Genomic DNA, 24554 nt, shown 5'->3' on the forward strand with positions numbered 1-24554 from the left:
AGTTAATATACAGTTATGGTGCTAGTCCTATCACTGTGAAGTGCTGTTATTATTACTGTTGCTCTCCATCGTTGTTATTACCATCATCTTCATTATCATCATCATTACACAGCAGTCCCTGCTCTGGTCCAAAGTGAAATCTGAGGATCTGGGAGGAAGCAGAGATGGAAAAAGTACAGGCCAGCGATGTAGGCCCCTCGATTGGCCCCCGAGTTAGCCACAGTTGGCTTCTGGTCTTCCGGGTAACACGGTCTCCTTGGCCCAGGTCAGGGAGCGTTTTCATTCTGTGCCTCAGTTTCCGCATCCGTAAAATGGAGACTAGTGATAGGACCTGTCTACTCATAGGTTTGTTTCAGGGATTAGACAGGTTGAGACTGTGCCTGGGGCTATTTAAGGACTTTCTATGAGGGTATCTAAACCTCTCCAGAAAAACAAGACCTCCCTTCCACCTTCAGCACCAAGCATTTCTGTGATGTGGGATCCTCCCCTAACCCTTAATCACAGCTCTTAGGTGGTTGCAGATGGTGTCACAGCTCTTGTTCTTGGTCTGCTTTCACATGCGGGTTAAAAACCCTCATCAGAGGGCGTGAGCCTGGGTGGCCAATGCCTGCCCCTCTCTGTTGGTGGCCTCTCCAGGTGGCCCCGGCTTTGGTTCGTGACAGCTCGGTCATTTTCAGCAGGATCCCCTGCCACTGTTTGCTCGGCTCTTGCGTGCCTGAGAGCTTCCTGGTTGTCACTGAGAATGGCCCAGCGTGTGAAAATTGTTCCTTTTCTTACTGTTTGAGTTATTTCCTTTGGGCTTGTGCCCATAACTAGGATGGTTGGGTCACAGGCGGGGACAGAGTCTCTGGCTTTTCTTTGCGCGTTTCTGGGTTGCTCTTCAGATAGATTTATTCACCCCTTCTTTCATTTGTTGAACAAGTCTTTAATGAGCACCTCCTGTACGCAGGTGATAAAGGACACGATCCTGCTTTGGGGGAGATTACAGGTAGGAGGGAAAGAGAGACACTTAGAACTCAAACAGGAAGTAGTTGATAGTGCAGACGTGCAGGGCATTTGCAAAGCTCTGGGGACTGTGCTAAGCTCTTTATAAGTCCTAATGACTCCGTCCCACAGTAGTGGAGTAGAGACTGATGGGGAAACAGAGGCAGAGAGACATGACGTCACCCAGCTAGTAGATGGCAGAGCTGGTTTCAAACCCAGGCCATCTGGCTCGAGTCTGGTTGGTAACCCCGGGCCTGTGCTGCCCCATAAACATAGGGGCACTCACTGAAGGAAATACACGGGGTTTGGTCCTAGTGAAGAACCCGGGAGGGGGGCGCTTTAGACGGGTAGGCCTCTCTCCTCTGGCATCGCTGGAAGGATGCGAAGGAGCTGGCCTGGCCAAGGGCATTCCAGGGCCAGAACAGCGGGTGGGAGCCCCCGAGGTGGGGAAAAACCTGGGTGAAATTGAAGGACAGTGGGGAGGCCATCACAGCTAGAGCATCAGAGGTCAGGGGGAGAGTATCATGGGCCAAAGTAGGGGCACGACCATGCCTTACAGGACCCGGTAGGACTGATGATCATAACTAACAGTCACGGTGCTCGTTAGTCCCAGGCCCTGGACAAAACACTTTCCATTTAATCCTCAAAAACAGCCCTATGAGATTAATAGACTGTTATCATCCCCATTTTACAGATGGGGAAACTGAGGCCCAAGGCGGTTATGTGTCTTGCTCAAGGACATACAGCTCATATGTAGCAGAGCTGGGATGGGACCCCAGCTGTTTGGCCCAGAGTCTAGGCTCTCAAGGGTGGCACCATCTCCACCGTGATGGGAGTGTCCCTGGTTGTCACAATAGTGGCCTGTTTGACAGTAGCCATTGTGGGTGCTTCCAGGTCAGTGGCCATGGTAGGAGGACTCAGGTGGGCCAGAGTGGAGTCTTTTCTGACAGACTGTGTCAAATGACTTTGACTAAGTCTGGAGCAAGACAGATGAAAGAAAGTCTCCTTGGGGAGGCTTCAGCATTGCTGCACATGGCTTTATGAGCTGTTATCCTCACTCAAACAATGATAACGACAACAACAACAATAATAGTGGCAGTAATAATATGGTAGCAGTAAGCAGCAGCAAGTTCAACCCCCAGTGGCCACTCCCTCCCCTAACACTGGGTTTTTTTGTTTATTTATTTTTTGGCCATGTTGCACAGCATGTGGGATCTTAGTTCCCCAACCAGGGATTGAACCCGTGCCCCCTGCAGTGGAAGCGCGGAGTCTTAACCACTGGACCACCAGGGAAGTCCTGTAATGTTGAGTGTTTATAGTCCAATGAGAGATGAGTGGCTCAAAGTCAGAGAGGTGGAGTGACTCCCTCAAGGCCACACAGCCAGGAAGTGGTGGTGATAGGATTCAAGGCCTTCAGCTCCAAAGCTTGTGCTTTTGGCCATCCAGTTGTGGTCCTCTTCAACAGTGCCCGTGATGCTTCTTGGCACGGATGCGGAGCACAGAGTTCAGATTTCAGTTGGGAGTAGAGACCTTGGGACATGGAGATGGGTGAGCCGGGACACTCTTTGCGTTGGAAGGCTCTGGGGCGGGGGACCGTGACAGGGTGTCTCCAAGGGATTGTTTTGAGGATGAGATGGCTTTCCCAGTTTCCTGTTCTTGGCCCTATTCAAGAGAAGGGAATGAAAAGAGTAAGCCAGGAATTTTCTCTCTCGGTTTCACAATTCCTTGGAGCTTTTGCAGCGTGTAGGTGATGCAGCACTTTCTTGGTGCTTCATTGGAACCCTAAGTGAACCTCCCCTTTGCTTTGCTTAACTTGTTCAGGCCCTGGCCTGTCCTCCCAGCCCTGTTTGTCACCCAGTCCCCTCCTGGCACTTTGTTCCACTTCTTTGTTCCACTCACACGCCCTAAGCTTGTCCAGCAACTGCTTTCCATCCTGCCGTGCCCCCCTCTTAGAACACTGTTCCCTCCTGTCTCCATATTGACAAATCTGGGCCCCCTCCCCTTAGATTTTACCTACTTCAGGAAGACTGCTGAGTTCTCAAGTGGAAATAACAACAATGACAGTAACTTCCACTAATAGAGTGGTCACCGGGTACCCGTCTGTTGTCACGTGTGTATTTTCTCAGGGAGGCAGGACCTGTAGCAGTGAGCCAGCCTGCCTGCGTTGAAGTCTGCTTTGGCCACAAGTCTGTGCCACCTTGGGCAAGTTCCTTTACCTCTCTGTGCCTTGGTTGGTTCCTCTGCAAAATGGGAACAATAGTACCCACTTCAAAGGGTTGGGTGCGAGGATGAAATAATGTGATGTGTGGATTCAGTCTTCATGATGACTCTGAAAAGCAGGTATTATTGTCCTTGCCGTGTGGATGAGGAAGCTGAGTTTTCTTCCCATTCGCTTTGTGAATTAACCCATCTCTCTTTTCTGGAAGTGTCTTGCCATTTATGTGTATGTCTTCGATGGCACTTAGTGCTTTCAAAATCCTTTAGCCATTTATGTACCCGTCCTACCTTCTGGACAAAGTTCTAAGCTTCTTGAGGGCAGGATAGGATGTGGATGTTTCTGGTTCACCCCTGTTACAAAGTGGGGCTTAGGAAATGTGTTAAATGAATGGATGGCAGGTGGGTGGGTCTTGAGAGTCACTAGGTAGTGGCAGGAGTGGGGCCAGATGGAAAAGCTGTTAAGACAGTGGATCAAAACTGGGGCAGTTTAGCCTCTAGGGGACATTGACAAGATCTAGAGACATTTTTATTGTCATGACTGGGGGCGGGGCAGAGGATGCCACTGGCTTCTAGTGGGTAGAGGCCAGGGATGCTGCCAGACATCCCACAGTGCACAGGGCAGCCCCACAGCAGAGAATTACATGGCCCCAAATGTCACTAGTGTGAAGGTGAGAAACCTTAGGTTAGGGGAACAGGTAAAATCTAGTTATAAGCAAGATAACAATGGGAAAAGACATTGCATTAATTTTTTTTTTTTTAAACAAGTGCAAACAAGTCCCGTCTAGATGTTTCCTCTTCCTGAGGTGATGAAGTGGGGGGGGTCTATGTATATTTACTAATTTTTTTGAAGAGTGTTAGGTTCTAAGGACAGCATATATAAGGTGAAAACTTCACGGAGTTAAAATGACCCTGGGTCTTATTCATCTTTTTAAAATAGCTTTATTGAGATATAATTCACATGCCAGGTAATTTGCCCATTCAAAATGTACAATTCGGCAGCTTCTAGTATAGTCACAGAGCTGTACATCCATCACCACGACGTCTTGGGGGGAGAGCGGGATGCAGAAGAAATAATGTATAAAATTAGCAGCATCGGAAATTGCTGGCATTCAGTGATTCTTGACCTATATCCAGGGTTGGCAAACTTTTTTCTGTAAAGGACCAGGTTGTAAATATTTTAGGCTTTGCAGGCCAAGAGGCAAAATTGAGCCACGCCGTTGGCAGAAGGCCAATTGTCATTTTTTACATTTTAAATTAAAAAAATGTGGAATCCATTCCTAGTTTGGGGGCTGTACAGAAGCAGGCAGCGGGGCAGATTCGGCACATGTGTTGGAGTTTGCCAACCCTTGTCCTACACATATGGCAATTCATATGGTTCATCTTAGTCATATATTATACATAATATGTTATATACTATATTGCATATTCCATAACAAATGTAATATAAAGTATTAAATAAGATAATATATGACATCAACAAATAAATAATATCTGAAAGAAATATGTAGTGACAGAGTGTGGTGAGTGCCCGAAGGAAACATACAGAGTTCCATGAGGTGGTTAAATGAGGGATTTGTTTGAGCAGGCCTTGCAGGTTGGGCAGGACTCCCTGAGGAAGGGATGTTTCGGCTGAGAATGGAAGGATACCTCTGAGTTGAAGTCAGGGCAGAAGGAACTGGCTGTGTAAAACCCTGAGGCATAGGGTGGTCCAGGAACAGCAAGCCAGGGCTAGACCCAGAGGCTGCAGTGAGGAGTTTTAGGCAGAGTGTGATGGGATCGGGGTTGCAGGTTGAAGCTCTCCCCTTGGCTGCTGTGTGGAGGAGGGACTGGAGGAGGATCGGGCCACCTGTTAGGAGACTGGGAAGGAATAAACATTTGTCAGGTGTGGGATGAATCGAAGCAATCACGTACCTTCTAGCGGTGCGTCACTTTTTTATTATTTCAAGTTAGGATTCAAAAGGATTTCTTATTTATCAGAAGGTCGTGGCTAGGGAATTCCCTGGCGGTGCAGTGGTTAGGACTCCACAATGTCACTCACTGCCGGGGCCTGGGTTCGAGGCCTGGCGGGGGAACTAAGATCCCGCAAGCCACGCTGCAGGGCCAAAAAAAACCCCCCAAAATCGTGGCTATGTCTTATTCCAGCAAACCCATACGCTCTCGTTTCCTTGATGATCTCTCTACCTTTCAGTGGCTAGCCGAGCACTGCCCAGGAGAAATATAACACAGGCCACATATAGAATGTTAATTGTCTGGTAGCCACATTTAAAAAAAACAGGTGAAATGATTGTAATAATATATTTTATTTAACCCAGTGTATGCAAAATATTATCATTTCAACGTGTAATTAATGAGGTATTTTGTATTCTTTTTTTTCATCCTAAGTCTTTTAAATCCGGTGTGTGTGTTTTTTAGCACATCTCAATTTGGATTAGCCTCACCTTAAGGGCCCAATAGCCCCAGGAGGCTGGGAGTTACTGTATTGGACACTGACGGTGTAGGTGTTTTCTCTTATTTTGTTAAAAATTAAACATTATATAATAATATTATAATATTTATAGAGCTATATATACCTCCAGGAATTACATACTACTTTATTTACTGATTTCCCCCCTAGGTTTATTGAGATATTATTGATGTACAACATATGTAAGTTTAGGCTGTAAAGCATTTGATACACATGTATATTGTGAAATGATTACTACAATACGGTTAGTTACCACCTCCATCCCCTCACAATTACTTTCTTTGTTTTCATTTTGTGGTGATAATTGTTAAGACCTACTCTCTTAACCATTTTCAAGCATACAGTACAGTATCTCATCTTACAACTGGAAGTTTGTACCCTTTGACCAGCATCTCCCCACTTCCCCCACCCCCAGCCCCTGGCAGCCACCATTCTCTCTAGTTGAGTTCAGCTTTTTTGGATTCCGCATGTGAATGAGAACATAGCACTATTTTCTCTCTCTCTGTCTGACATTTCACTCAGCATGATGCCCTCAGGGTTTATCTGCGTGGTCACAAACGGCAGGATTTCCTTCATTTATGGTTGAATAATATTTCACTGTGTATATGTATGTGTGTGTGTATCACATTTTCTTTACCCTTTCATCCATTGATGGGCACTTAGCTTGTGTCCACGTCTTGGCTGTTGTGAATAATGCTGCAGTGAACATGGGGTACGGATATCTCTTGGAGAGTGATTGCATTTCCTTCGGGTGTATTTCGTCCTGTTTTAAGGACTACATTCCCACAGGAATCCCTGGGTCAGCGTTTATCTTTAGTTTGGTGACTCTCATTGTGTATCTCCAGGTTATCACACTTAACCTGGGCCACCTTGTTTTCCGCCCGCGTGGCTTACGAGCGATTAAGTGAAGCCCTGTTGGTCTTCGGGTCAGGCTGTCCGTGTTTTCTTTAGCTTAAGGAGTAATTTCTAAGGGAATTCATTGTGTCATTGTTTGGAATAGCAAAAGCTTGGCAGCCACCCAAGTGGCGGGCAGTAGGGACTGTGCAGAGGGGATGGGCTTATGGGGAAGAGGGAGACTGAGTAACTTTTTACTGTTTGCCCTTGTATTTTATACACATATGTACATAACATATACGTACTTAAATTTGAGTCATGCGTCGCCTGTTAAAGTGAAATTTAAAGGTGGATTAATATTTTCCATCATTCCCCACTCCCCAAATCATACAAAAGTGTTTCCTAAGCAGCTCCCCTGGAGGGGGAGGCAAGGCTGAGCCCGGTCCTTCAGGAAGGTGTCAGAAGTGCCCCCCAGGCCAGCAGAACCCAGGGCGTCAGGGAGCACGTGCTGTGGAGGCTGAGTTTGATTCAGAGCAGGACCAGGTCAGGTTGAGGTGGGGACCAGGGCCTGCCCGAGCGCGTGGAGGCCCGCAGGAGCGTCTGCTCGCTGGGGACATTGCTGGCCCTTGCGCCCTGCCGGCTCTGTGCTGTATGAGTTTCCCATGGCTGCTGTAACAAATCACTGTAAACTTCTGGCTTAAAGCAACACAGATTTATTGTCTTCTAGTTCTGGAGGTCAGAAGGCCAGGATGCGGTGCTTTGTTCCTTCTGGAGGCTCTTGGGGAGAATCCATTTCCTTGCCTTTTCTAGCTTCTAGAGGCCACCCACGTTCCTTGTGTTGTGGCCCCACCTCACTTTGACCCCTCTGCTTTGGTCATCACATCTCCTTGTCTGACACCTCCCCCCCCCACCCCGCCCCTTTTCCCTTGTAATTCCCTTGTGAGTCCATGGGGCCCACCTGGATAATCAGGATCATCTCCCATCTCAAGATCCTCAACTTAATTACATCTGCAAAGTCCCTTTTTGTCATGTAAGGTAAAACACCCACTCATTCTGGGGATTGGGATGTGGACATTTTGGGGGGCTCTGGCCAGCACAGTTCCTGGCACATTGTAGGGGCTCAGAACATCTTTGTTGGGTGAAAGAATCATTTGGTGAGGCTGGATATGTGGAAGGGACATAACAAGAGGTGGATCTGGCAGTGACATTTGTTGACCACCTACTGTGGACTCTGGCTCATGGTTAATTGAGTGAATGTTTGCATCATCTCATTAGTATTCCCACTTTACAGGTGTGGAAACTGAGGCTTATTGGCTTGCCCAGTGTCACATGGTGAGGAGCTGAAACTCCATCTGCCTGATAAGGGGTGTGTTTGGGGAATAGGGCCTCTAACCTTGGTAAGGGCAGGGATTCTCCTAAAATGGGGTGTCTCAGCCTCAGCACTATTGACATTTGGGGCCGAGTCATCCTCCGATGGGCAGCTGTCCTGTGCATTGCGGACGTTTAGCAGCAGCCTTGGCCCCTACCGGCAAAATGCTCATAGCACACCCGACAGCCCCACTCCAGGAGTGACACCAAAAATGTCTCCAGACCTTGTCAAATGTCCCCTGGGGGAAAACTTGCCTCTGGTTGAGAACCACTATCTGAATACATAAAGCAGATGATGACACATCAGATCCACAGTCTCCGTGCCACTCAGAGTGAAAGTTAGAACCCCGACAATGGCCTGTGAGTCCTGCACAGTCTGTCCTTCCCCAGCTCCCACCTTCCTCCCTGACTGCATCTCCCATTTCTCTTGAATCATATTGGCCTCTCTATTATTGCTCCCAAATGCCAGATGTGTTCCTACGTCAGGGCCTTTGCACTGGCTGTTTCCTCTGCTTGGAGCGCTCTTCTCCCAGATTCTTTTCCCAAATGGCCAGTCGGCTTACTTACTTGTTTCTTTCAAGCCTTTACACACATACGCCTTCTCAGCAAGGCCTTCCCTCTTCTCTGAGTCCTTTTGTTGTTGTTCTTTTGGGGTTTTTTTGTTTTGTTTTTTTTTTTTGGCTGCACTGCTCGCTCAACTTGCAGGATCTTAGTTCCCAGACCAGAGATCGAACCTGCACCCTCTGCAGCGAGAGCACAGGGTCCTAACCACCGGACCGCCAGGGAATTCCCTCTCTGAGCCCTTTTATTATTTTTTAAAATAAATTCTGTTTAATTTTATTATCTCGTCCTTTTATTTATTTTTTTTAATATTTATTTATTTATTTGGTTGTGCCAGGTTGTAGTTGCAGCATGTGGGCTCCTTAGTTGTGGCATGCCAACTCTTAGCTGCGGCATGCATGCGGGATCTAGTTCCCTGGCCAGGGATCGAACCCGGGCCCCCTGCATTGGGAGCGTGGAGTCTTAACCACTGGACCACCAGGGAAGTCCCCCCTCTCTGAGTCCTTTTAATCATCACTCACACACACTATATTTTATATAATACATAGTTTGCGTGTATATATATTTCCTCTAGTTGACTCTCTGTCTCCTCTCATCAGACTAGACTGTCAGATCCAGGAGGGCAGCCCTTTGTCCTGCTGTTCACTGCTGGGTCCTCAGCACCTACAAGGGTGCTCAGTGGATGGATAGATGCTATCCCTCCTGTTTACTGCTGTGTCCCCAGACATGTTCCTGTGCCTGGCACATGCCTGACCCCTGACAGGTCCCTGGAACGTGACCAAATGGAGGATTTGGTGAAGCTCCAGAGTCTGATAAGAGGAGTCGGTAAAGGGGTCAGGGCTGGATGGAGAATGCAAGGACAAGTGTGTAATTTGCGCATGTGCTCACTGGGCGGGCTGGGGTCAAGGCAGGTCGGAGCAGACTGCCTGCTGCTGACATTCAAAACACCTGTGATGGGCAGCCGTGGCTGTTTTCTTCTGGGCGCTCGAAGTCCTGTTCAGGCAGAGTCTTACTTTTGCATGTCACTCCTGTCCCTGTCTCACCAAAGTATCCAAATCTGCAACCTGGGCAGGAGGGTTCGGTGAGGATTTGGGGCTCTTGCCCGGGCATGGCCAGGGCCTTCCCGGGCGCTGGGGGTAAGACCTGGATGCTGCCCCGCCCCTCCCCCCAGGTTTCTGGGCTTTATTCTTAGCTCTGGTGAGTCAGAGGGGGAAGGAGGGCCGCGGCTCTGCCCGCAGCGTGATGCTGGCACCACTGCCTTCTCCACTGCTGTGTCGGGGCTGTGGCCTCAGGCCTCTCCCAGATCTCTTCCAGGACTGTGTGGGGCAGTGGAGGCCCCCTGCCGCCTCTGTAAACAGGATTAATGTCCAGAAGCCCAGCAGGTCCCCTGACCTAACTTGGGCCTCCCAGCATTCTTTTTCTCGGCTTCCCTTTGCTCCAGAGCTGCCCCTTTGCCGGGGATCTCGCACCCGGGATGGTTCTGCATATGCACTTTATAGACGGCCTGTCGCCTCCACGCCTGCCCCTGCCCCTCCACGGTGGGCCCAGTCATTGGCTGTGTCCTGCAGATCTCCTTCTTTCCTTTGCTGGGGGGTTGGCCCCGGCTCTGGAACCAGCCTCTCTGGGTTTGAATCCAGGCTCTGCCAGGTGCTGCCCGGGTACCTTACGACAAGTCTTCTCACCTCCAGTTGCCTCTGTGTCCCTCCCTGTAAAGTGGGAATAAGACAGAACCTACCTCATAGGGTGGTGATGATGATGAAATGGAACGATGCACACTGAACCCAGAACACGGAGCCTGTCGTTACAGTCAGGGCTGGGTAAGAGCTGCCGTCTTATTGCTGCTATTGCTGTGGTTAGTCTGAGTTTCAGCCCCCTGGGTTTGCACCCTGTACCCTCCCAATCCCAGCCCCTGCCGCCGATGAGGCCGCCCCAGGCAGGCTGAGCACTCACCCCCGCAGTCCGAGTATTGGTGCCATTATTAATCCTGTTTTGCAGATGAGCGGCCAGGGTGGGAGAGAGGAGCTAATTTTCTGAAGGTCAAGAGCCAAGTGAGCAGCAGCGACTAGATTCAAACCCAGGCCCACGGGTTCCAGGGTCCCCACTCTTGGTGGCTATTGCTGTTGTTTGTATTCCTTTCATTCCCTTTCTCCTTTCTCTCCCTCCCTCTCTTACTTCTCCGTTTCTGAAAAGGTGGACAGGCGCCTGGGTCCCTTCCGCCTGCCTTGTACACGTTTCCTCCGATCTCTGGCTGCTCTGATCCTCTCAGAGCCTCACCCTGACACTTTCTGTCCCATCGCTCTTCCCCTTCGTAGCAAGTGGTGTCCTTTGTAATTATGTTTTGATTTGTGACCTTATGTCTTTAAAGGACTGTCAGTCTTAAGAGGGCAGGGTCTGAGCCTGGTTTATTCCCATATCCCCATGATTAGCCCAGAGCTTGGCATGGAGTAGGCACTCAATACATATTCACTGCATGATGGAATGAATGAAAGCTTGCACTTGTGTTTGTTGATTAGTCCCTTGGCCAGGAACTGAAACTGGAACCTTCTGGGTCATCTCATTTAACCCTCCCGATCACTCTACAATAAGTGGGTCCTGGAATTAGTCTCATTTCACAGATGAAGAAACCAAGGCCTGGCAAGGCCGCTGCATTAGGGTAGTGGGGGCAGTTTTGCCCCCCAGGGGCACATTTAGAGTCTCTGGAGACATTGTAACTGTCACAACTGGCTGTGTATGTCACTTGCAGGTTATGTGACCTCAGTTTCTTACTCTATAAGAAAACTGTAAAATGGGTTTAAGTATAGTACCTGCCTGCTAGGGTGGTTGGTGAGGATTAAACCTGATGTGTGCTATTGGCATCTATTGGGTGGAGGTCAGGGCTGCTGTTCAACGTCCTACAGTGCACAGGCCAGCCCCTCAAAGAATGTTCTGGCCCCAAATGTAAGTAGTGCTGAGCTTGAGAATCCTTGTTTTGGGACACATATCTGTGACCCGGAGGGGATTAGAACCCAGACCTTGAACCATCGTTCTTAACCATCCCCCTGCATTGCTCACACTGGGTGGATGGGTAGGGAGAGTTGTAGAAGATTCTGTGTCTGAGTCAGCGCATTGCTTCTCCATTCTGTGCCCATGAGCTTGGAATCCCCAAGGCCTGAGGACAGCGTTGCCTTGCAAGCTGCCTCTGGCGGGACGGTGGGGCCACTGGCCTCGCAAAACCCTTAGCGCTCCAAGCACCTGGCTGACGGGTGATGGAGCCCGGGAATTAAGAACTCAAGTGTCAGACAGACTCTCTTTGGGTTCACATCCCCGTGTTGCCTGACTCTTCCTGGCTCTGTGAGCCTGAGCCAGTTCTGTAAACTCCCTGGGCCTCAGAGTCCTCACCTGAAAAGGGGGAGTTTTCACATTCCCGACTTTGTAGGGCTGTTGTGAGGTTTAAATGGACTCACACTTGGAAAACACTTAGCACGGGGCCTGGTGTGGCCACTGTGCTTTTATGATAGGCACCCAATAAATATGTGCTCTCTCTTTATTCCTAGCTCAGCATTTAGAAATTTCTCCTCTTAAATTCTGGCTGCTGCTATTTATTTATTTAAAGTGTGAATTAGTTTTGTTTTTGTTATTTTTTAAAGGTAATACATGTGGAGTAAAAAAATTCAAACAGTACAAAAGATAATAAAACAGAAACTAGTAGTCGCCTTCCTCTCACCAGCTTCGGCCCTACCCCCTGGAGATAATCACTCTTCATGTTAACAAAAATGTTAGCTTTTGTTGTTCTTGTCCCCTGCTAAGAAAATTTCCCTGCCTAGGCAAACGTCTATATACTCCTTTATACTAATTTTAAGTGGGAACAGTAGTACATGCATATGATAAAAAATTGCAAACAATACATTTTCTACGTATATAGAGGCATCTGCACTGGGATTCAAATTCTTGGCTGTCCATACTGCTTGCAGGCTGTGTGACTCGGCCTCAGTTTCTGTATCTGTAAAATGGGTTTGGTTATAGCCCTGCCTCCTAGAGTTGTTTGTGATGTAAAGCCCTTAGATCAGTCCTGGCACATGATACTAAGAACCTTACTGACTCTTTCGCTTTCCATAGATAGTAGAAGGTAGCACACGTTTCTTCATTTGCTTCACGTCTTCGCTCAGAGGACATCTTGGCTCAGAGGCCTTTCCTGTCCACCTGATACAAAAGTAGCACCCAGTGCCCACCATGATCCTCTGTTCCCTTGATTCTTTGTCAGGTCATTTGTTGCCTAGACATACATAGAGTTGTTTGTTTGTTTGTTTAGTGTCTACCTCTTGTGATAGAATGAAACTGATAATGGAAACCTTATTTACCTCCGAATGGTATTGGCACATAGGAATCTCATGATTAATAATTGTCTGTTGAACTTCCCTGGTGGCACAGTGGTTAAGAATCCGCCTGCCAAAAAAAAAAAAAAAAAAAAGAATCCGCCTGCCAATGCAGGTGACCTGGGTTCGAGCCCTGGTCCAGGAAAATCCCACATGCTGCGGAGCAACTAAGCGCGTGTGCCACAACTACTGACCCTGAGCTCTAGAGCCCATGAGCCACAACTACTGAGCCCGTGTGCCACAACTACTGAAGCCCCTGCACCTGGAGCCCGTGCTCCACAACAAGAGAAGCCACTGCAGTGAGAAGCCCGTACACCGCAACGAAGAGTAGCCCCCGCTCGCTGCAACTAGAGAAAGCCCGCGTGCAGTAATGAAGACCCAACGCAGCCAAAAATAAACAAACAAACAAATAAATAAATAAATTGATTAAAAAAAAAATTGTCCACTGAGCCTTAGAAACCTGATGGTTGTAAGTTATTGAGACAATTGAATGGGAAAAGGGATGTTCAGGCCCTGGGGGAACAGCCTGGTACTAGTAGGTCCTCATTACTCGATAGTGTCAGAGCAACTCTGCTCACGGATGCTGGTGATGCTGAGCAGCAGTTCAAGTTCATAATCGCATCCCCCGCCCCTCCTCCTCTCTGCAGCTTCCCTCCTGTCCCGAGGTCGGCCAGCTGGGTCCAGGCAGGACCGTTTCCATTGTCTCTACAGGCCCCAGCCACGTGAAGCTGTGTCGGCTGGCCAGGGCTGTAGGGGCAGCCCTCCAGAGACCTTAGGCTCTGGCCTAGGGGACACCTGGTACCTGGGCGCTGCTCTCCAGAAGGATTGCAGCCCTGCAAGCACCTTGATTTTGGCCCAGTCAGACCCATTTCAGATTTCTGACCTCTGAAACTATATGATAAGAAAAAGTCTGTGTCATTTTAAACCACGAAATTTATGGTAATTTGTAACAGCAGCTGTAGGAAACTAATACAGGTAATTGGTTCTGAATTTGGTGGTGTTTTGGGGATTCACATCTTCCTCTTGGCCCAGATTCCCTGTGGGTGAAGGCATGTGCTCCAGAAAGCTCTGTTAAAATTCTTATATTGCCCATCATTAGGAGTTGGCATCAGGGGTGGGGTGGCTCAGTAGTCAGGCTTCCTAGGTTTGAGCCCCAGCCTCATCCCTTACAGGCTGTGTGATCTTAGGCAAATTATTTGACTTCTCTGTGTCTCGATTTCCTCATCTACCAAATGGGGATCAAAACAGAACCTCCCTTCTGGGTGATCATGAAGATTGAGTTAATTCATATAAAGTGCATGGAAGCAATACCTGGCATACAGTTAGTGCTCAGTTAAAGCTAGGTGGTGTTATTATCGATAACAATATAAGATTGTCGTATTAAGAGTATAATGCTATAAACATCATTTATTTTTATTACTGATGTAAGAATTAAGATTAGTGACAGTAGTCCTTTATTGAGTGTTAAGATATGACACTGAGCTGTATGTATGTAACTTTATTTAAACTGTAGAATAGCTTCAGGAGATAGGTATTCTTAGCCGTTAGTCATAGGTAAGGCTCAAAGAGGTTAAATAACTTGTCTAAGGTCACACAGCGAACAGAGAAGGAAATTGGACCTGTAAGAAAAGGGACAAGGGGACAGATAGTCTTTTGGGGAGGGGAGGAGGGGTGATGGGGAAAGAGAATAGGAAGAAAAGTGGGTTCCTAAAAGTCAACTGAGGCGGTTATAAATAATAGTAATAATCAACATTTATTAGGGCTTTTAGGATCTCCTGTGGAGGAGAAGATAGTAGCTCCATTTTGCCGGTGGGCTTTTTGAGCCTCAGAGAAGAACAGTGACCTATCCAGCAGTATGCTACTAGTAATGCCCTATCCCTAAATTCAGTCATGTCAAGTTCTGAATCATGTTGTTGTGTAAAAGTTGACGTAGCGGATCAGAACTTGTATTACTAGGGTGCTTTGTGTTGTAAGTGAGAGCAAATTTATTTCAAACTTGTGTAAAAGTGAATTTATTGGAAAGGTCCAGTGGGAGGGTGGGCTGCAGGTGAAGCTTGATCCAGCAGCCCACAGAACACCAAGCATCAGTTTCTTTCATCTCTGCCTTTCACGATGTCAGCTTCATTCTCACACTTGCCCTGGTGGTGCCACCCCTTCCTCTCCACTCCCAACTCTTGGTGCTTCCCTTATAAATGGCTGAGACACCTGTCAACCCCACATCCTCACTTGTCCGTGTCACTGGGGACAAGAGAGTATGTGTCCTTGTAGTGATTGGATTGACTGGGATCAAGTGCCCATTCTGGAGCTAATCACTAGCATGTGGGTAAAGGACTCTGCTGATTAGCTGATACTAAAGAGGACCTACCCCTGGAGCTTTGCCCCAAGCATGTGGCTGACTAGAGGATTTGTTTACGAACAAGAGCCAGCGGCTGTTGCCAGAGAAGGGAAAATGTGTGTGGGGCTTGGACAACATAAACCCACTGCGGCATGGCCTTTGGGAAGATGTCTTATCTCCTGGTGCCTCTATTTCCTCATCTGTGAAATGGGGATAACAGCAGTGCCTCTTCTGAGGGCTGAGTGATGTGCCTGGCCCATCTGTGCTCAGAATGTGCTGGTTGTCATTATTCCTCTGAGAGAGGAGGGTGTGACATGACACCACACAGTAGAAATTGTATGAACTTCAAGCTTGTGGGCCAAGCAGACTTGGACTTGTTCCCCAGATCCTCTAATGTCAGCGCTGGAGGGAGAGGGACATAAATGGGTGACGAAGGTGTCCTGGGAAGAAAAGCCTCAGTTGGGGGGATCAGGGGATGCCCTTTCTCTAAGATTTCCATGGGCCGGGTTCCCGGAAGCGCAGAGCCTGGGCCAGCGCTGGTGACTGTTTTCCAGACTCCTGGAGCTGAATTTTGTTTCCCAGTAGTTGGGCTGATGGAAGCTCCATTAGCAGAAGCAGGGAACAGTGGTCCGACCAGCTTGATTTCTGAAGCTCCCTGCGTTTGGAGGTAGAGCCCCTAAGGAGGAAGACTGGGGTTAGCTGTCGTCTCTGGGGTCGGGGAAGTCTCAGTGAGTCGTTCTTGCTTAAGGGCGGCTTTCGGCATTCCCTGTTTCCCCCAGAAACCCCAAATAGAGGGGGCCCCACTGCCTGTCTTCAGGGGTTGTCAAGGGGATTGCACAGAGGATTCATCAAATTCCTGGCAAGTGAGGGACCTGCAGGAGGCCTTTGACCCTGTTATGTCACTGCTGTGACAGTGTTGTGGTCAGGGCCACTATTGGCGGGCGGTAGTGGCAGCGAGGATGGTGCAAGTTCACGGTCACAATCGGATTTCCTCTTTTCATGCCCCCCCATCCTTCCGCCTCCCTCCCGTCTCTGCCCTCTCTGTCAGGGCTAGCCACCTGGCTTTAGCAGGAAGCCGCTGTCTGAAGAATAAACCCCTTCCTTAGCTAAGCGTTTCTCCGACCTCTCATTCCCCGGAGTTCTGTGTCCTTAGATGCTCCCCAGTCTCCTCTTGCTCACTTCCTAACTTGAACTTTTCTTTGTCCCTTAAGCTTCCTGACTCTGGGCAGTGCTGGGGTTAGTGGTGGAGATTATTATTAATTATTGGTGTCTGCAACTAATAGCCATCACTTACCAACTCTAGACCATGCCAACTGGTGCAGAGGACGGGCCCATTTGATACTTTTTCCAGGCCTGTGTGTTTTCCTGACCACACTGGTAAGGAGATTGAGGCTTGGAGAAGTTAAGTGACTTGCCCAGGTTCACATGAGGTCAGGGCCTGAATTTTAATCCACATCCATCAGACCAGAAAGCCAGGGTCATAGCCAGGTTCTACCTTGATGGATTGTTTGTTTTTGTTTTTGTTTTTTTTGCATTTTTGAATTTTATTTTATTTATTTTTTTATACAGTAGTTTCTTATTAGTTATCTATTTTATACATATTAGTGTATATATGTCAATCCCAATATCCCAATTGGATTGTTTTTTAAATAACAAAGTAGGGGGACTTCCCTGGTGACGCAGTGGTTAAGAATCTGCCTGCCAATGCAGGGGACACGGGTTTGAGCCCTGGCCTGGGAAGATCCCACATGCCACGGAGCAACGAAGCCTGTGCGCCACAACTACTGAGCCTGCGCTCTAGAGCCCGTGAGCCACAACTACTGAGCCCACGTGCCTAGAGCCTGTGCTCCGCAACAAGAGAAGCCACTGCAATGGGAAGCCTGCGCACCGCAACAAAGAGTAGCCCCCGCTCACCACAACTAGAGAAAGTCCACACACAGCGATGAAGACCCAATGCAGCCAAAAATAAATAAATAAATAATTAAAAATAAATTAATTTTTATAATTATTTTTAAAAAGTAGGAAATAATGCTGGTGAGGGGAGACATGGTTTGGGCCATTTGTTTACTCAGTTACCTTTGGGTACCTGCTGGGTGAGGAGGAGAGGAGTCAAAAGTAAATACCACACAGTCCTGGCACTGAGGTCCTTGCAGGACAGAGGTATTGACAGACATGTGAGAAAATCATTGCAATGTACAGGGGGTGTCCTGATGGTTTGGGGAGTGAGGAAGAAGGCTTCTTAAAGGAGGTATCTGAGTTGGGTTTTGAAGGATGAATAGGAGTTTGTTACTGTGGAAAGACAATGCAAGAAGAGCTTCTAGCAAGACATATCCCAAAGAACCATTCATTTGACTAGCAGTTGTGGAATGCCTTAAAGGCAGGGACCATGGCCTTCCTGAATCTCCAGTGCCTTGAGCAGTGCCTGACACAGGCTTGATAAATCCTCCTTTGAATGAATAGTGGAGTTGACACATTGGGGAACAGGGCGGGAGAAATTGTAGAAGAAACAGATGGGGCTTGAATGTGGAAGGCCTCATGAACCGCAGCAAGGATCGGCTCTGAAAGGTGATCCGGAGCTATTGGAGGTTGTTACCCAATAGCAACAGTTGTGGTCAGGGCCACTATTGGCAGGCGGGGGAGATCAAATCTGTCCCATTTAATACACAAGTATTTAAGCCTATGACTTTTCCCCTAAGGAGAACCTGACTGCTTTTATTTTATTTATTTATTTATTTATATTTTTTATTTATTACTTATTTATTATTTTTATTTTTGGCTGTGTTGGGTCTTCGCCTCTGTGTGAGGGCTTTCTCCAGTTGCGGCGAGTGGGGGCCACTCTTCATCGCGGTGCACAGGCCTCTCACTATCGCGGCCTCTCTTGTTGCGGAGCAGAGGCTCCAGACGCTCAGGCTCAGCAGTTGTGGCTCACGGGCCCAGCCGCTCCGCAGCATGTGGGATCCTCCCAGACCAGGGCTCGAACCCGTGTCCCCTGCATTGACAGGCAGATTCTCAACCACTGCGCCACCAGGGAAGCCCCCTGACTGCTTTTAAACGCAAAAAATGGCAGGATCTTCAGTTTCACTCATTGTAAAGAGAAAAGGAAGTTAAGCTACAGGGAGCTATGTTCCACTATCAGATTGGCAGAGATCAAAAGCTTATAATATACTGTGGTTTGGGAAGTAGTTATCCTTGTACCTTGTTAGGTGCAGTATAAACTGATGGTGCCCGTTGGAGGCAGTGTCTGTTTAAATTTTAAATGCATACACCCTTTGATCCAGCAGGTCTACTTCTAGAAAGTTATCTTACAAATATGCTTGCTTTGTGTGCAATGAGGCACTTACTTGGTTATTTATTTATGGCTTCATTGTTTGTAAGAGCAGCCCAGTGCCCAGTCAGCAGGAGGCTGATGATATAAGGTCAAGTCCATCCATACAATGAAATACAAAGCAGCTGGAACAAAGAATGAGGAAGTGTGCAGAGCAGGATGATCTTTCAGATCTGTTATTAAGAGATGAAAGGAAGGTACAGAGCAGGATGTGTGGAGTATGTTTCTCTCCATTTGATAACAAAATATGTATTTATTTTTGTTATAGATGCATAAAATATTTTCTGGAAGGATACACAAGAAACCGATACTGTCACCTCTAGAGAGAGGAACTGGGAGGTTAGGGACAAGGAATGGAAGGTGGCTTGTCACTTCTACCCTTTGTTCAAAAGAAATAAAATTAAGCTATCAAGAATAAAGTAGATCTGTGGCACTGATAGAGATCAGTTTCTAATGTAAAAAAAGCAAGGTGTGGAACCGGTACGTATTATGGTACATTTTGGGGAAGCAAAGTAGGTAAGCTATATTTGGAAGAATATACAAGGTGTTAGCCATGGTAGTTTTGCCTGTGGGGTAGGAGGGGAGTGCTGTGAGTTCAGGAAGGAGGACTTATTTTTCACAGTGTACCATTTTGTGTAGTTTGGGAAAGTTTTAGCACGTAAAGTAAATGTATTACCCATTAAAAGTAAATTAATACAAAGAGAGACATGGATGAATGCCCCGGTGGATGGGTGGGTGGATGGATGGATGGATGAGTCAGTGGGTGGGTAGTTAGGTGGATGGATGGATGGATGGATGAGTCAGTGGGTGGGTAGGTGGGTGGATGGATGGATGGATGAGTCAGTGGGTGAGTAGGTGGGTGGATGGATGGATGGATGAGTCAGTAGGTGGGTATGTGGGTGGATGGATGGATGGGTGCATGGGTAGTGGGGGTGGGTGGATGGATAGATGGTAGATGGATGGATGAGTTGGTGCATGGATGGATGGGTGGGTGGGTGGATGGATGGATGGGTTCATGGCTGAGTGGATAATTATATCTGATGCACGTATGGATGCATAGATAAATAAGATAAATTTGGCTGTAGTGGGGAGGACTAAGTGGGGCCCGGAGGGGCTGGAAGCAGTGAATGGCTAGAAAGCTACTGCAGGATTCCAGGCAAGGAATAGTTGGGGTAAGGATCAGGTTATTGAATTGATTCACATAGGAACCGAGCTTCTTGTATACCTAACTGTGTATATTAAGTCCCAGCATTCTTTTCTTACTAGAAAGGCAGATGCCTTTGGAATGAGCTTTTTCTGGCAACTGCCCAGAAACTGCTTTGTATATAATAACCACCAACAGTTTAATCCCCATTTTCACCATCACCAATTTGTATGGAAACACAAAAGACCCCGAATAGCCAAAGCAATCTTGAGAACGAAAAATGGAGCTGGAGGAATCAGGCTCCCTGACTTCAGACTATATTACAAAGCTACAGTAATCAAGACAGTTTGGTACTGGCACAAAAACAGAAACATAGATCAATGGAACAGGATAGAAAGCCCAGAGATAAACCCATGCACATATGGTCACCTTATCTTTGATAAAGGAGGCAAGCATATACAGTGGAGAAAAGACAGCCTCTTCAATAAGTGGTGCTGGGAAAACTGGACAGGTACATGTAAAAGTATGAAATTAGAACACTCCCTGACACCATACACAAAAATAAACTCAAAATGGATTAAAGACCTAAGTGTAAGGCCAGACACTATAAAACTCTTAGAAGAAAACATAGGCAGAACACTCTATGACATAAATCACAGCAAGATCCTTTTTGACTCACCTCCTAGAGAAATGGAAATAAAAACACAAATAAACAAATGGGACCTAATGAAACTTAAAAGCTTTTGCACAGCAAAGGAAACCATAAACAAGACCAAAAGACAACCCTCAGAATGGGAGAAAATACTTGCAAATGAAGCAACTGACAAAGGATTAATCTCCAAGATTTACAAGCAGCTCATGCAGCTCAATAACAAAAAAACAAACAGCCCAATCCAAAAATGGGCAGAAGATCTAAATAGACATTTCTCCAAAGAAGATATACAGATTGCCAACAGACACATGAAAGAATGCTCAACATCATTAATCATTAGAGAAATGCAAATAAAAACTACAATGAGATATCATTTCACACCGGTCAGAGTGGCCATCATCAAAAAATCTAGAAACAATTAATGCTGGAGAGGGTGTGGAGAAAAGGGAACACTCTTGCACTGTTGGTGGGAATGTAAATTGATACAGCCACTATGGAGAACAGTATGGAGGTTCCTTAAAAAACTAAAAATAGAACTACCATACGACCCAGCAATCCCACTACTGGGCATATACCCTGAGAAAACCATAATTCAAAAAGAGTCATGTACCAAAATGTTCATTGCAGCTCTATTTACAATAGCCAGGACATGGAAGCAACCTAAGTGTCCATCATCGGATGAATGGATAAAGAAGATGTGGCACATATATACAATGGAATATTACTCAGCCATAAAAAGAAACGAAATGGAGTTATTTGTAGTGAGGGAGATGGAGTTAGAGTCTGTCATACAGAGTGAAGTAAGTCAGAAGGAGAAAAACAAATACAGTATGCTAACACATATATATGGAATCTAAGGAAAAAAAAAAAAAAGGTCATGAAGAACCTAGTGACAAGACAGGAATAAAGACACAGACCTACTAGAGAATGGACTTGAGGATATGGGGAGAGGGAGGGGTAAGATGTGACAGGGTGAGAGAGTGGCATGGACATATATACACTACCAAATGTAAGATAGATAGCTAGTGGGAAGCAGCCGCATAGCACAGGGAGATCAGCTCGGTGCTTTGTGACCACCTAGAGGGGTGGGATAGGGAGGGTGGGAGGGAGGGAGACGCAAGAGGGAAGAGATATGGGAACATATGTATATGTATAACTGATTCACTTTGTTATAAAGCAGAAACTAACACACCATTGTAAAGCAATTATACTCCAATAAAGATGTTTAAAAAAAAAAAGAATAAGTGGTGTGAAACCAATTAAAATAGTCTTTGACATAAACTACTCCTCTCCATGCTCATTCTTATTTCCAAGGCTGTCTTCCAGTGCCCAAGTCCAGAGGTATGACCTTTGTCCTTTTAAGGGTTTCTTTGTGTCTAGAAGTTTCCTGGCTTAATCCCTTTGTGTATGTTGACTTTTTAAAGTTTACTTTTCAATGATTCCTTGTTCTTTGTTCTGGAAAAATAACCATTTCTATCATAGAATAATTAAACCTCTGAAGAACCAGTTTGGGTACTTAATACCTAGGTCTTTCTCTCTCTCTCCCTCTTTTTCAAGTCAAATCCTTTTTTTTAACCATCTTAACCATTTTTAAGTGTACACTTCAGTAGCATTAAGTATCCTCACAGTGTTGTGCACAACTCTTTTGAAAAACTCGGAACATATATTTTGATTGATCATCAAATGTATCTTTAAGTGAAATAAATGGTCTGCTTGTTCCCATCACTTTCTCTTCTGTAAAGTTCTTTGATGTGGCTTTAAAACTTGCATGGAGTTGTAAGAATCCAGGTTCCTTGGAGTTCCTTGTTGGTTTCACTTATCTGATTTTGGGAAGGCTGTTGGAACCGGAGCTGTCTGGACGTGTCTGGAGAGCGCATCATCCAGTGGTGGGGAGAGAGTGCTGGGGGGAGGGGGCTGCATGAGGACTGGCCAGCTGGACCGCATGGACCTTATCCAAAGACTGGCTACTTCTGGCTCCTCCCAATGGTTGTAAGGTTGGAATATGGGCCCAGTGCTGCCAGATTTTCTGATTTTTTAAAAGAGACACTGGAATCCAGTTTTTACATGAAATTTCCTAATTTTTAAATGTTGACAGCTAACATAAGATTTTTTAAAAAAAAAAAGCATGCTTAAAACACCAACAACAGTACAACAAACCATCTGCGAGCCACATCAGCCTGGGAGCCACCTGTTTCAGACCTCTAATTTCATCCCACCTAATTATGGTAGAGATAGGAAATTGAGACCCCAAGATAGGGTAATAACTTTTCCCAAAGTTGTATAATGGTTCAGTGGTCAGATCAGGACTTGAATTAAATTTTCCACTGCGGAAGTCTGAAGTTTATTCTTGGGCAGATATAGATATACGTGGTCTGTTTATGTATGTATCTATCTACTTATCTATTTGGTGTGTCTCTAGTGAAATACAGGTAGCTTGTTAAAAAATTAAAAGTAATTGAAACAAATTTGTTTCTGAGGCTGGATAACTTAGTGGTTAAATGCAGGAACTCCAGAGCTGAATTCCCTGAGTTTGAGTTTGGCTCCAGATCTTACGAACTGTGAGATACTGGGCAAATCACTGAACCTCTCTGTGCCTTAGTTTTCCCTCCTGAAAAAGGAATGATAAAGTAATTATAGAATTAAAGGAGATAATACATATAAAGGACTTAGAATAGGGCCTAGAACATAGAACTGCAATTTGGATGTTATCCGTGCTGCTACTGCTGCTGCTGAAGGTGGTGAAGGTGGTGGTGATGATGGTGGCCATGCTGATGGTGCTGATGAAAGTGATCGTGATGGTGATGATGGTGATGATGGTGGCCATGCTGATGGTGCTGATGAAAGTGATCACAGTAGTGGTGATGCTGATGACATTGATGGCAGTGATATGGGGACCATGGTGATGATAATGAAGAAGAATAGTAGAAAGCTCTTAATTCACAAGATTGTAAAGTAGGAATGATTTATATGACTAAACGACGTGTCAGTTTACAGAATACCCTTCAGGATTCCTTTAAATGGCAGTCTCCATCTTTTGTACAATAATGGAACTTACCACAGGTCCCAGAACTTGTCCGTTAGGTGAGATGAGACATACCTTTGTTCGTCACTCCTTGTTTGGAGTCTTTCTGGCTACTAATCTTTCCAGTTTGTCTGTTCTGCCTGGGAGGGCCTCGTTGTTCTTAAATCCCATGGCAGCTAGTTTTGAACTCTTCATGGGCCCCTTGTCCAAGCTCTTGGGGACGTCCTGTTGACCTGTGCCTGTTTGTGTCCTCAGGAGTGGAATGTCACGTGGAACACCAGCAACCCCGACTTCACCAAGTGCTTTCAGAACACCGTCCTCGTGTGGGTGCCTTGCTCTTACCTTTGGGCCTGCTTCCCCTTCTACTTCCTCTATGTGTCCCGCCATGACCGGGGCTACATTCAGATGACACATCTCAACAAAGCCAAAACTGTAAGTCACGTGGGAGTTTATCCTGACGTGTGTGTTGTGGGTGTGTGTGTGCTGGGGTGGGGAATGGTGGTTGTGAAAACTGACATGTTCCTTCTGCTTAATTGGCCCTGAGTTCCTTTTACTGGGAGACAGAATAATAATGTGGTGGATAAAGGCTGGGGCTCTGAGTTCAGACGTGGGTTCAGATATCGGCTCTGCCACTTACTAGCTGTGTGACTTTGAGCAAATTTCTTTTTTCCTTCCAGTTTTATTGAGATACAATAGACATGCAGCACTGTGTACGTTTAAGTATACAGCATAATGATTTGACTTACATCGTGAAATGATTATCACAGTAAGTTTTGTGAACATCCACCATCTTGTATAGGAACAAAATCAAAGAAATGGAAAGAAAGTTTTTTCTTTGAGCACATTTCTTAACTTCCCTGAGCCTCAGTTCTCCCATGATTATAGCGGGGGTGATAGGATCTATCTCACGAGATTATCCGGAGGTCTTCCTCCCTGACCAAGGATGTCTTTTTATTTTTTTTTTTAAAGATTTTTTTATTATTTATTTATTTATTTTATTTATTTTTGGCTGTGTCAGGTCTTAGTTGTGGCACACGGGATCTTCGTTGAGGCATGCGGGCTCTTTGTTGTGGTGCGTGGGCTCCAGGGTGCATGGGCTCTGTAGTTGTGACGTGCGGGTTCCAGGGAGCATGGGCTCTGTAGTTTGCGGCACACGGGCTCTAGTTGTGGCGCATGGACTTAATTGCCCCTTGGCATGTGGGATCTTAGTTCCCTGACCAGGGATCGAACCCGCATCCTCTGCATTGTAAGGCGGATTCTTTATCACTGGACCACCAGGGAAGTCCCAAGGATGTC

The 24554-nt window shown here is 46.5% G+C and overlaps 1 protein-coding gene across 1 annotated transcript in view; it reads left to right on the plus strand.

Moving 5' to 3' along the window:
• The window catches only part of ABCC1 (ATP binding cassette subfamily C member 1 (ABCC1 blood group)), a 131977-nt gene that overhangs the window by 16346 nt on the left and 91077 nt on the right, over positions 1-24554 (plus strand). The window contains exon 2 of the mRNA XM_068525219.1: positions 23514-23690. Within this exon, the coding sequence (XP_068381320.1) occupies positions 23514-23690 (177 nt within the window). The remainder of the gene's footprint in view (positions 1-23513; positions 23691-24554) is intronic.

Source organism: Eschrichtius robustus, chromosome 16 (genome assembly GCF_028021215.1).
Source record: "Eschrichtius robustus isolate mEscRob2 chromosome 16, mEscRob2.pri, whole genome shotgun sequence".
Taxonomy (NCBI): Eukaryota; Metazoa; Chordata; class Mammalia; order Artiodactyla; family Eschrichtiidae; genus Eschrichtius; species Eschrichtius robustus.